Genomic DNA, 14,447 nt, shown 5'->3' with positions numbered 1-14,447 from the left:
TGAACAATCTATTATTTTATTACTGAGACATTCATTTTAACCAAACATATGTGGTTTTCAATGAAATGAATATTATCATTATACTTATTTGTACACCAAATTCGAAAAAACAACAACCGATTTATTCAACTCTGAGGAGTCCCACAATAGGACGAAACGGCCGTCCAGTGCTTCCAGGTTTTCGATGGTGGTCTAGCTTCAACTGACTCATGATCTTAACTATATAAAATTAATAAAATCTCCACAAAACCCACTTGTGATAATAATCATATGCTCACTAGTGACTGACTCCATAAGGTAATTCCTGGAGTTCTATTGAGAAGTCGTGGCCGGTGAAGCTAATCCATGTCAGATAGAGACAGGTATCTACCTCAGTACAATGGAAGTTGGTCGCGCGATTTCGTGGATTGGTTGAGGTTAGACATTAACACCGTTGAATGCCGGCTCAGTGGTCTATCGGTTATGTGCTCTGGTGCGAGACTGGTAGGTCCTGGGTTAGAATTCCGCGAGGCGGGATCGTGGATGCGCACTGCTGAGGAGTCCTATAATACGACAGAACGGCCGTCCAGTGCTTCCAGGTTTTCCATGGTGATCTAGCTTCAACTGACTCCTGATATTAACTATATAAAAGCTACTATTAAAGATTAAACGATTAATATTATTATAATGAATAATCAAATAGTTTTATATCACAGTCGCAAATAAAAAATAATACGGAATATAAACAATTCCAGGTAATAGCAAAAATAAGATCATTTGAAAACAAATAATGAAGAATAAATAGTAAACAATCGTCTCGAATCTTATTATTCATTTATCAATTGGTTTTTGTGTACAAATTATGCAGAGGAGAATTCAATTTCAAAGAAAAAAAGACAAGATTGTTTTGGCACTCATCAATTTGATTTATTTACCTGAATGTCATCAAAATCAAACTGAATGAAAAAGAAATTGTGTAACAAAAAGAAAATTAAATAAATAAATAAAACGATAATTTGATCTTCACAAAAATTTACATTTTTTTTCTGAAGAAATAATGATTGCACAACACATGAACAGATATAATATTGGCACATCAATTCAATGGTGTTGTGTGTGTGTTTGTGGATAAATTTTATTTACATTGTGTAAATAGAATAATAATGTAAAATATCCCTTACAACAAATTACTGGTGAAATCTTGCTTACATAAACAGTCAGGAATATGTTGATGATATAAGTTAGTTAAAAGTAAACACACCCATCCACATAGGTGGTGATAATGAAATGAATAGATTTAAAATATGTTAAATCAATCTTTTCTATGGAAAAAGAAAGAAGCACTCCGAAAATCCCATGGAAACGTGTTTATTAGGAATGTAGGCACAAAATATAGAACATAATATATCTCGAAAGAGACATTGTGATTGCTTTTTAGAGGAAAATTATGTACAGAAATAATATAACATACATTAGGGTATGTATATACACATATATATGTTTGATAAATTGGTTGAATTTCATTGTAAGAAATGCGGTTCCTGTATTTTGTAACTTTTTTGTTTTGATTAATCATACACTTTTACAAAGCATCAAAAGTGAAATTATTTGCACTAAATATAACATTTAGAATCATAATATTACTCTGATAAACAGTGGAATACTGAGGCTGATAGACAATAATATACAGATATAGAGGCAGATGAAACTTTGACGTCTAAGTAATAAAGGTAACAGAGAGAAATTTCGATTTAAATACAATAAAGTTGGAGTCTTCACAAATCTCAGATGAAAAAATAATAATTTTTTTCCAAGAAAAATATTTAAAAGTTATCAAGGGAAACAGAAAAGAAAATTGAGTACTGAACATTAATTGTTTATTTGTGGAGAAAAAAAGCAAACAGAAAAACGAGTTGAATTTATCAATGAAAATGAAATAAAATGTGATAACTCCACAGCTATTAACGAAAATTGTAGTTGCGGAAGCTTCTATGCCTCAGTTCAGTAACAAGAGCATCTGTCAAAACGTATAGCGTATGTTGAGCATGAATGTGAAGACAGTTAAAAATTTTCCTCTTTTATAATTTTCGATTAAAAAATGTATATTACGATAGTATTACAATTGATTCGGAAAGTATTGGATTGAGTAATCGGTAAAACAAGTATTTCACAAACTATCTATTTCTGACTATAACCCATGAATGTTACTACTGACACCATTGTTATTAATTCCATTGTTATAATCAAGACTATTAGTATAATTATCAGTATGTGCATTAACTTGAATTGTTTCATTATTGGATCCGTCGAGTTTTACATTCGTTTTATTGATAAAGTTTGTGGGAAAGAAATTATCAGTAACGCTATTGCTTACTATATCTTTTACGTTACCAGAATTAGTTTGAAAAGAAATGTTTCTAGTATCATTACTATTATCGTTTTTATTATCATGGATCACAGGTGATACTTCCATCGTTGTATATGAAAACAAATGAGTTTCCGGCTGAGAATTGTTAGTAATTTCATCATTTAAACAATCAAACCTATTTTCATCACGAAATCCTTTTAAAACTCTATTTGTATCTTGCATATGAATATTTTCTGAAACTGTACGTCTTTTGAATACTTTCTGTACATCAATTGGTGTACCACAAAACGCAGGTTTATAATTATAAGATGCAACGTCTGTATTTATTTTCATGAAATAATCACTGGTGTAATGATTGATAATTGTACTATTAGACGATAAACGTTGAGTTAATCCACCAAAATGAATACGGTAAGTGTAATTACCCCATTTAATACGCCATGGATTAGATAGAGCAGTGATAAAAACAACGTAGACTAATAATTCGCGACTAATCCAAGCTAGTAGAAATTTTGCGAATGAAAATGGAAGTTTTGAATTCTATTAGTGGAAAGCAAAAAAATAAAACAACGAAGAAAAGAATATATGCGGAAAGAGATAAAGAATAAAAGCGAAATATCATAACGTAGCGGGGAAATCAGTTTTTTACAGAATACAGAATGATTTATTTACAGAATAAACATATCCACTCTAAAAGAACCGCAAAGTGAAAATTAATCAGTCATTTATAAGCAATCACCGTGATCATTAACTCTGATTTCAGCCCCTCTGGAGGTACTGTTAGTATCAAATTCGTTTAAAGAAGAGTGTTATGATTTGTGGAAAAGCAATTTTAACCTCGTTATGAAGTTACTAACAAGAGAACCGTGTTGATTGTATTTTACTGTAAGCCGTTGGGTTTAAATGTCTTGCATGGCAGAATATTATGAAAATAGAAACCCCAGCTTTAGAAATCCAACGTTTCAAACGGTGGTACATGTACATGAACTAATCTTCCCTATAGTTTTAAAATTTAAACTTATCTGATTTCATCACCTTTTTTTCAAATATTTAAACGAGCAATAAAGTACTGCTTTATCCTACTTGATGCGTATCATATCACTAAATAACTGTCTTGTCCCATTTTGAAATCATAAAGTTGTGTGCAATCATGACCACACATGGAACCGAAAGAAGAATTTGTAATTTTGTCAGTGACCAGTGAATTTCTAGATGATATCAATTCAGAATGAAACTCAACTGTCTAAATAATAACATTACGTTCATTACAGAATAGTTCTTAGATGAAATCTTCGGATTCTAATATTTCCAATCAAAGTAACGGCGTTATATCGCGAAATGACTTATATTGAATATGCAAAACATTGAATTCTATGTAGTGTAAGTGTAATGAGTTCCTAACGAAAATAGAAGGTCCTGTTTTTAAATCCATTGAATGTTGAATCCGAGAACTAATGTAGATTCTTAGATTAAGAAGTACTAAGTGATCAGTTTTACATCTTGTCTAGTGTATCAACAAATGGCATCAATAAAGAATCAAAATTATCATGAGATAGCGTTAGTGTATCAGAATGGGTTAAATCAACAAACAATTCCAGATAATTAGATGGTAATCTGTAAATTGAGTCAAATTTAGTTGTTATTAACTTTAATAACATCGATACTGGACGAAGAACTATGATCATCTAGTCTACTGAAATACTACCAACTCACTTTAGATACAACCAGTAGTAAACAGATAACTTAAATTAACTATAAAGATTAAAAGTGTAAGAATAAATTTTCAAAAAATGTCCGTCACTAAGTCATATTACTTTCCACGCAAATCAAAATATTAACATGCCCTTATCTTGCAAGTTAATCCGTGATAAGAGATAGAAATAAATGATAAAATATTGAAACCTTTTTCAAAAAGCTTTGTATATGCTTAACTATAATAATGTGAAACGTGTTTTGTTTTTATTAAATTTTTTATCAAAAAAAATAATTAAAGTACACAATGTAAACTATACTATAAAAGGGTATAAATGAAAATGAAACATTATAACCAGAGATGGATGACAGCTAGCGGTGGAATCCAGGACGCGCGTTTCGTCCTATTTGATGAATATTTACTAACATGCAATTATTATTAAACTTTAAGTCGCATGTGATCTGTAAAAAATATGGATACTGTGATGTATGCTACGTATACTGGCAGATATAAGTAGTATGCAGCCACAATCGAAAGTGGAATATCTGTCAGTAGAAGATTGAATTGAAGAGAACAGACAGGAAATCGGAGAGCAATCAAAATAACAATATAATTAGAGGAATAATGGTGTAGGCAAAGGACAACGCAGAAAAGACATGTAAATGATGTATTTAATGTATAATTTTCATATTTTACTAAACAATAAATTGGTTTTTCACACAGAAGTCTCGTTCACTACATTCAGTGTCGCAGCTAGTGTAGTGTATTGTGCTTATGTTGACAGATATAAGTACAATACATCATAATAGTATCTGGTATCTGCAACAATTAAAACCTATGACTTCATGATCAAGTATCGAATTACTAAACTTTCTAATAATTGTTTCATGTGAACAATTATTCGAGGACCGGACTTAAACAGTGTTGTTAAGAAGTAAACAAAATAATAAAGGATAAAGTACTTGACAGAATCAATCCTTCACTAAGATAATTGGCACCTTCACATCAAATTATTAACACCGTATTTTGTAGTCTTCTTGTTTTATTGAAGTCACAAGAATAAACTAAGAAATTTTTTTTGAAGAAAAGTTATTATCTACAAAGAATTCCCGCGGTTTATTAACAAACATGGAAAGAAATAAAAAACAGAATAAAACTTTCTATGAGGCAGGTCTGTAAAGGTTCACAAAAAACAAAATTCTCACTACAGCTGAAGTTTTGAGATAAATGGTTGAACTTTATAGTGCAATTGATTAGGCTACAAATAGTATCGAATGCAGATACGACAACCACAATGAAAGCAGTTACTGAATATTACTATACTTATTCTAGAATAACAATAAACACACTCAAAGAGCATTACTAATATTAATCAATATTCTGAGATGAAACTGGTATAGTGATTATTTCAAATGCAAATTAGTATGTTGTTAGCGGGAAATTAACCGGATTAAGGCACGTCATGTGCATGATCGTGACGACGCACGCTGATTGGCTACTTCTAAACCAACCACCTCTAGCAGATTATTGGAGAAGCATCTTGAAGCTTCTTATGCATATACTATAAATATATGAACGTTTTTCTAACGATTAATTACTGTTCACCTACCCTTGTTATTTTGAATACAATTTTGTTCCTGTTCAACGTGTTCTGATTTTGGGGGTCTTGTCGAGTGTTATTGTATAAGAATACTAAGCAATAGGATTAGCTGGGTCGGTTATTAGCAAAACAATTATAAAATATGTTTTCAACAAAACTCTTTTTAATGCTGTGTAATTCATTATAAAATATAAATCTGTGAAAAAACATGCTTACTCATTATGTCATAGATTCTTTAAAAATTGAATTAAAATACTTCAGTTTTACATCCTTTTTTTGAGAATTTTATTATTAATTTTGTTTAAACATTTAAAAACACTGGTGACATTCAAAATCATTAGTCGTTGAATATACATGAAGATATATTTAGTTACTAAATACACATTTATATACATATATAAAGTCTTTTTAGGATGAATAAGTAATGATACGATTTTCAATCAAACCTTCATAATGAAGGGATACATCATTCTAATATGGTGTATGCTACTTGTGCTAACAGATATAAGTAGTACGTAACAACAGTCGAAAGTGGAATGCCTACCAGCAGAAGATTTGTAAAGATTGAATCGAAGAGAACAGGAAGGAGAATATAGAGAGATGGTAATAAAAGTTGAATTGAAAGAACCATGAAGTATATCAGAGACAAATGAAAAAAGATGTTCAAATAATGTAATTAATGTATGGTTTTCATATTTTAGGAAAGCGCCTTGTAATTTTTTTAGTAAACAATAAATTGGTTTTCCCAACCTGAGTTTACGTTTATTACACTATGAATAAATCGGTTGGATGTTACACAATAATAAGTAGATATTCTACTAATGTCATTAATCTGAAATCCGTAGAGTAGGACATCAAAATATTTAAGAAATAGTTGTATTATATTCAACACAAAATTAGAAAAAAATTACAATATTCCTTTCTTCTAATATGGTTTTGAATTTAAGGAACTTAAAGACTTGTTTGAGGTTTTCATCAAAACTGTAATATTTCGTGGACGAAATATTTGTGCACATTTGTTATTTTTGTTCCTACATCTCTCTTTAAAATTTGCACTTTTTACAAGGAGGTTCACACTACATACTTCCTTATCGAACTACATGCACATTATATGATGGAGCGGTGACTCAATATAAAAGACATTCAATTTTCACCCTTTGAGTTCCAAGTTTGAACCCTGCTACATCAGACCGTGACACTAGTCGTCAAACATAAAGTATGACATGAGGCTGAGTACATTAACATGTACCTGGTAAATGAGTGTGATATGATGGGATTAAAAAGCAAAATTAGATTCTTTTACTCATTGTGATTTTTGTTCAACAGTACTTCTGTTTGCTTAATTCAATGTGATAATTACTCAGTGTAGTATTTGTTTTATTTTTTCACTATGGCAATTTATTCGATATAACATTAATTTATTCCAGTGTGATGTTTATTCAAGATACAATATTCTTGTAATAAATTAACATGAACTATGCATAGCATGACAGGTAGCATATCATTTGTTATAACTCTAAGTAACTTTCAATGTATGTGATTTCATCCTTATGAATAATCAAACGGGTTTACAATCAATGTATAAACGTGTGTATTTTTTACTAGGGTCGTTGTCGTGCTTTGCGTTTGATAAATCTTCACTTGTATCAGTCTTGATGTTCTTACTTCGCGTCGTGAGAATTGAAGTGGTTCCTCGTTTTCGAGTATAGGTGATGAGCGATTCCAATATAACAATTAGCGACGACCAGTCATAACAATTGGTAACACGGTCACAGCAGAGTGAAATAGAATAAATACACATTATAATTTAACAATTTGTAGTTAAAATTCCTAACTTATATACACATGACAGTTAAATATTGAAGTCAAAAGTCAAAAGCTTGTTAATTAAACTGTAATATCATTGCAAGAAATTTAGTTTTTAGAAAGTCTTCATCACTTACTTGTATACAACGTAATAATGTATAATCCAATAGTATCCAAAGTGTAAAATGCATCATAATTAAATAAATAATTTGAATATCAAATAAATAATGCACAGTTAATGCAAATAATAAACCAAGTGTAATTGATTCACATAATGGCTCTAATACACCTGAAACTAACGGCAACATATTCAATCGTAGCCGAAGCCAACGAACCATTCGCCTGATATAATTTATCAATGTACTATTACTAACATTTTGAATAACTGGATAAGATGACAGTACTACTCGATAACCTCTAGAAATATAGAGAAAACAATAAATACGAAATATAAAGGATAAATGTAAAAAGAATATTAGGAAACCATATAGATGCTTCCATGTTTATGTATAGAATAAATACATCTTTAAACAACAACCAACCGTAAAACTATAATAGTACATTGATCAACATTACACATAATCATTATTTACGTAATAAATAATATGTTTTGTTTCTTTAGGCAACAGTATGCAAATTAAAACAAAAAAAAGAATTAATCTAACAGGTTTCAAGTCAATGAATGATTATAAGATGAAACAGAAGTAATTGAGTCTATGGTGAAAAACCTGTATGACCTTAATTTTTACAAAAATGTTTGAATGGAACATATTGTATGACAATAATTTCCCAAGAATTATTAATTCCAAGCAAAAATATTTATAAATACATTAAGAAACTATATGAGTAGATTTCTTTGTTGTTGATTTGAGCAAATAAATACGTGATTAAATATGAAGAGTTCTGCCAAACAAAACTACGAAATCTGGTAGAGAGGAAAAAACAATTGACTAGATAATCCAGAAAATTGAAGTTAGTGAAAACAATCTTAGAAAAGCGAATACATGCATATATATCTCGTTGTCTACTTGCTATTTTCGAGACTACCTTCGAGACTCACGACGGAGTCAACAGGGGCCCTGAGAAGGCGGAAAAGTTCCCATCCAATGACAACCCGATGGAGCCTTCAAGAATATCAGCGTGACATGCTATAGTTGGACGGTAGCATAAATTCCCTCCTTGACGACTGGCTGAATTATAATGATATTATAACTAACGCTAATAACTATAAATACACATGCTTTCTGTTAATTTTTGATTCTTACCCAACAACCACTTCCCCTACTTTCTCCCTTCTTCGGATTCGAGACTATGGAGTTCTATATGTTCGAGTGCTGTTAGTTGTATATTGTATTCTGCATTAATCAAGTAGAGGACGCAACAGCTATCTTGAAAATATTTACAGGAAATGGTTAACGTCATCATAAGATGTAATTTCTGAGTAGTTTTTTTCAAAACACCATACTCTCTTTCTTATTACAAATACCATGATTTTCTGAAAATTTCATTTCAATAACGCCTGTTTGTAATATTCCAACTTACCGAAATACTAAAAGGTTTCAATCGAATACCTACAACATTTCACTACACTCTTAAACAAAGTATTTGTGAATATTTTTATTGTCAATTATAATGTTTTCTAGGATAGTTCATTCGATTCTATAAAATTGAAAGTTTACCAATGCTTATTCATGATATTTCTAGTGTTCATCGAACTATTGAGTTAGCATACAGTGGCAATAATACATGTTACTACTATTAGCGGTCTACCGTCATTTACATTTATGTCAATGCAAATCGCTATCATATTCCAAAACCATAAAAAAAATATTTTCCTTTTAATTAGTCAATACATGGTCATTTTTATTAACAGTTCATTAACTAAAATTATTTCCAAGCAATCAATAAAATTTAATTTACCATTATATATTGTATTTATTTCCTCATTATATTATCTTTATCCAATTATGGGAATTCTTTATTTTTTTTCCATCACAATAATTAATTATATAATGAGTAGAATGTATTGCTTAATTTATTCAACAATACGTTTTGAATATTTTTGCAATGACTTTAAATAACAATCTAATGTTTTTTTTTTTCATTCTTAATTGTAAGAAACATTCAGTTTACTGTTTCTTTGACAATATCGTAATCTTAATGGTTGAATTTATGAGTCCATCTAAGCTAGACCGCCATCGAAAACCTGGAAGCATTGAATAGTCGTAATAATAAGCTTCATCTACTACATAAATATTGATATAGCAAAGAAAATAATAGCGATATACTCAATGGCGTCTGCTAATGTACTTACAGTATCAAGTATATGCACAGTTTATATCAATAACAAACACGTTTTGATGGTTTATATGGTTTCATTGGATAATAAAATGACCATGAAGACTGAACTGATAGGTAGCTCACAGAATAAATCATATATTGACGGACTGATGTCATTGATTCACTTGAAGAGATTAGTCCAACTGTGCAACTAATAAGTTGGGATTAAAAGTAACAAGTTATAAAGCAGTTCCCACTGATAAAAGTATAAGTTTGCTTGCTTTTAAGACAGTAAATCATAGAATTAAAGAAGACTATTATTATATAATTCTAAGATAAAATAAAAAGTAGTTATTTCAACCAATTACGAATATTTATTAAAACGTTCCATTACAAACATATCGATTAATACTAAACTATCAAATATACGACAATTACGTGATTAATTATAGTTATTGAGTACATTGGGTATATATATATACCAACTACTCACTTCTGACACAATGCAGCACTCAAAAAATAATCTTCAGCCAAATACTTGCCGAAATAGGCTAATCCACCAACTTCATTCAACATGGATTTTTTGACAATATAAGACATACCGGTAAAACATGTCACACCTAATTGATTTAAAGCAGTGTAACTACGAGCCAAATAACATCCAAATGTAACCTGAAAGGTTAAAAAAATATTATTTATGAAAACATTTTGTGACCAAGATTTTATACTGAATGATGAAAATTTTATTAAAATACACTGATGGTTCCGACACAACTAATTTTTATGCATAAAAATGTCGGATTAGAGTATATACATACTGTGCTATGTTAAAACGTCTAAGTATACTGGAAACAACAAATTTTTTATTGATCCTGTGTGTAGAAAACGTGGAATCAATAACAGTTTTAAAAAAGTATTACAAAAAAATCGGAAAGCAATTTTACACACTCCAGATTGCTTTCGGCGTACAAATAAAATAGCAGCAAAACGATTAAAATCTTATATATGTCACTTTAAATATATATACGGAAACGATAACTGAAACAGTTGCTCTCTTTAAATTCCCTAGGATTTCCTAAAATTGACAGATGTCTTACAAACCACAGTCACATAACAAATAACAGTCCTGCAAACTTTTAAAATAATGAAAATAGAAAATCCACTCTACATCAACTTCATTCACTACGAGAAAATATTTGATAGCATAGACAGGACAACACTATGAAGGCTTCCACGACACTACGGCGTGCCTGAGAAGATAGTCAATATCATACGGATCATACTGGATCATGAAGACGTCAACACCTGGAGAGAAGCATGGGATATAATGGACAGCTAGAATGCAGGTGGACGATTTAGACTTCGCAGATGATCTGGCTCTTCTACCACACACGCAACAACAAATGCAGGAGAAGACAACCAGTGTAGCAGTAGCCTCAGCAGCAGTGGGTCGCAATATACACAAAGGGAAAAGCAAGATTCTCCGATGCAACACCACATGCACCAATCAAATCACACTTGACGGAGAAGCTTTGGAGGATGTGAAAACCTTTACATATCTGGGCAGCATCATTGATGAACAAGGTGAATTCTGATGCAGATGTGAAGGCGAGGATCGGCAAAGCAAGAGCAGCATATTTACAACTGAAGAACATCTGGAACCCCAAACAGTTGTCAACCAACACCAACATCAGAATTTTCAATACAAATGTCATTACAAATCTACTGTATAGAGTGTAAACTTGGAGAATTACGAAAGTCATCATCCAGAAGATACAGGTGTTTATTAACAGTTGTCTACACAAGATACTTCGGATCCGTTGGCCAGACACTATCAGCAACAAGCTACGGTGGGAGAGAAAAAACCAGATTCCAGCGGAGGAAGAAATCATGAAGAAGTACTGGAAGTGGATTAGACACACATTGAAGAAAGCACCCAACTGCATCACAAGACAAGCCCTCACATGAAATCCTGAAGGTCAAAGGAAAAGAGGAAGACCAAAGAACACATTACGTCGAGAAATGGAGACAAACATGAGAAGATTGAACAAAAGTTGGAAAGAAGGAATGCCTAGGGCAGAGTGGGTTGGAGAATGCTGGTCGGCGGCTAATGCTCGATTGGGGGTAACAGGCGTAAGTATGCAAATAAGTAAATATAAAATCAAGTTGATGATTCTTATCTCAATCGGGCACCATCAAAAAAGACTTAAATTACCTCTGGAGCAGAACAGTCTAGTACCTTTGCCGTTTTTTTAATCTTAAAAGTATATTTAACACAGATATAAACAAATTTCTCTCTAAAACGTTTCATCTTGTCCAGCCTTTGAACAGTTATTTCTTCCTATTCTAAACAATCATGGTTCAGTCTAAAGGAAATTGAATGATGGTATGCACATTTCAACAATTATGTTCATGATTGAAATCTTATTGTAATAACTGTTATATAAGTTAATCAGTAAAATCACAAGCTCTCATACATATAGATATGAAAAGAATAGATTAAAACTAAGCGTTATACAAACTAGTATGCATTCCAGTTATTTGATAAATCGAATTTTTCAATAAAATGCAAATCTTAAAAAGTTATTCTGGTCATACATATACATATAACACTAAAAGTATTATGAATATTTAAAATATAACTTTAAGTGATAAATTACATTTGAAGTATCAACCAACTACTAGTAAATAGAAAATAAGTCAACGCATTTCACTTATATGTAATGAAAAACTATTCAAAGTCATTCATGGTTTGTCATGTTGTTCAAAATTCTCCATCTAATCAAATTGAAACAAGAATAATTAATTTAGTGTGGAATATAAATAAACCTAAGTAAATCTCCAAAAAGAAAAGAAAAGAAGACGAACGAAACATATGTGTCCACATTTCCACTGTTAGCCACAATTTAACCTGACTAAAATTACTGAAAACTAGTGTTTTATTGAATATCCTATATTGGATTACAGTAAATAATTCTCAAAACAAGCTATACGAAATTATAACAAATTTTCAGTTTAACACAAGAGGGTTTTGTGGAAATTTGAGTAATTTTATATAGTTAAGATCATGGGTAACTTGAAGCATATGCTCACTAGTGACTGACTCCATAAGGTAATTCCTGGAGTTCTAGTGAGAAATCGTGGCCAGTGGAGCTAATCCATGCCAGGTAGAGACAGGTATCTACCTCAGTACAATGGAAGTTGGTCGCGCAATTTCGTGGATTGGTTGAGGTTAGACATTAACACCGTTGGATGCCGGCTCATCGATCTATCGGTTATGTGCTCTGGCGCGAGACTGGTAGGTCCTGGGTTAGAATTCCGCGAGGCGGGATCGTGGAGGCGCACTGCTGAGGAGTCCCACAATAGGATGAAACGGCCGTCCAGTGCTTCCAAGTTTTCCATGGTGATCTAGCTTCAACTGACTCATGATTTTAACTATATAAAATTTTCAGTTTAAATCTATTTAACATGTGAATATTCAAAACAAAAATAGGTATAAAGAAGATGCTTTAAGCAATAATTAACCAATTCTTATATTCATTCGATAATGTTTACTATCAGTCTATGTTCCATGGCATTTCTTTCCATTTCATATCATATTTAATGTATAAATTAAACTGTATTTGTTTATAGTTTCTTCAAACGACCGGTGAAGAGAAAAAAATCTGACGCTATAGTGATTCTTAACTTTTTCAGTAATTAGAATCATAATAGATTGAGAATAATTCATGACAAAAGTCTGAGAAAGATGACAGAATACCATCTTGTATTGGCTTTCATTCTACATTTATCTCTAGGCTGATAGATAAGACAAATGAACTTTTCGATCAGGTAAATTTACACAGACTATTCGTTAAATAAGACTTGTCAAATATTATGTAATGAGAACTTTAAACAAAGGTCACTTAGTATTAAGTGATCCTAGTTAGTTCTTATAAATTATTACTTGTAGAAATAAAACAAAGCAAATTATGTTATAATTTTAAAATTTGACAAGGTTATAAGTATGAATAGAAATCGATAGAAGAATAAGCAAACTAAAAAGCAAATTACGTATCCATTACTGGTAAACAGTTAACGTGAATAAATTACTAAATGAGAAACACTTTACAATCAAACTATGTTAACAATGGGCAAATATTGTTTTCAATCTCTTTTATAAATGAACCCTATTTAAAATTAGCTCATAGCAAAGTTATTGCTAAATATAACAAAATAAGATATCAACAAGAACAATGTTGTAGTATCTGTACCACTAAACTAGGTGGAAACCCATCCTGATCGAATCGATAATACGAGTAATTGATATCATTATTCAAGTCTCAAAGATAATTAACACTGCTTAGACAAATTCGAATGCTATAACTAATCAATTAAGCAGATATCAACAATTGTTTTAGGGTAATAGATGCTAGGTTCTAGAGGTACTGAGGAAAAATAAGACCGAAGTATAGGAACATTCGTTACGGAACTATAAAATTTATTACAACTCTTACGATAGATAATTCGGATGTAACCCCTTATTATCCAGTTAAGAAGAAAAGCGTGGCATTTCAAAGATTGGCTACTGTCATGTAATAACTGAAAATAACAATAACTTAGACTCAATGAAACAAGGCATATAAATTTTGTGAGATTTCCGTTAAACTTTAACTGAATAGGATTCACAACTGACTAGTCAATAACCGATTGGTCATCGTTTTAAGACTAAAATTATCACA

The 14,447-nt window shown here is 31.1% G+C and overlaps 1 protein-coding gene across 1 annotated transcript in view; it reads right to left on the bottom strand.

The window, feature by feature from the left end:
* Positions 1-2,167: 2,167 nt before the first annotated feature.
* Positions 2,168-14,447, bottom strand: part of Smp_160210 (putative ceramide glucosyltransferase) — a gene marked incomplete at both ends in the record, with an annotated part of 35,695 nt that continues 23,415 nt past the window's right edge. Inside the window, 3 exons of the mRNA XM_018797044.1 lie at positions 2,168-2,887; positions 7,584-7,863; positions 10,220-10,398. Of these exons, the coding sequence (XP_018652124.1) occupies positions 2,168-2,887; positions 7,584-7,863; positions 10,220-10,398 (1,179 nt within the window). The remainder of the gene's footprint in view (positions 2,888-7,583; positions 7,864-10,219; positions 10,399-14,447) is intronic.

Source organism: Schistosoma mansoni, chromosome 4 (assembly GCF_000237925.1).
Source record: "Schistosoma mansoni strain Puerto Rico chromosome 4, complete genome".
In the NCBI taxonomy this organism is placed as follows: Eukaryota; Metazoa; Platyhelminthes; class Trematoda; order Strigeidida; family Schistosomatidae; genus Schistosoma; species Schistosoma mansoni.
Note: the sequence above shows the minus strand (reverse complement) of the source record. Positions and strands in the feature narration are given on the sequence as shown.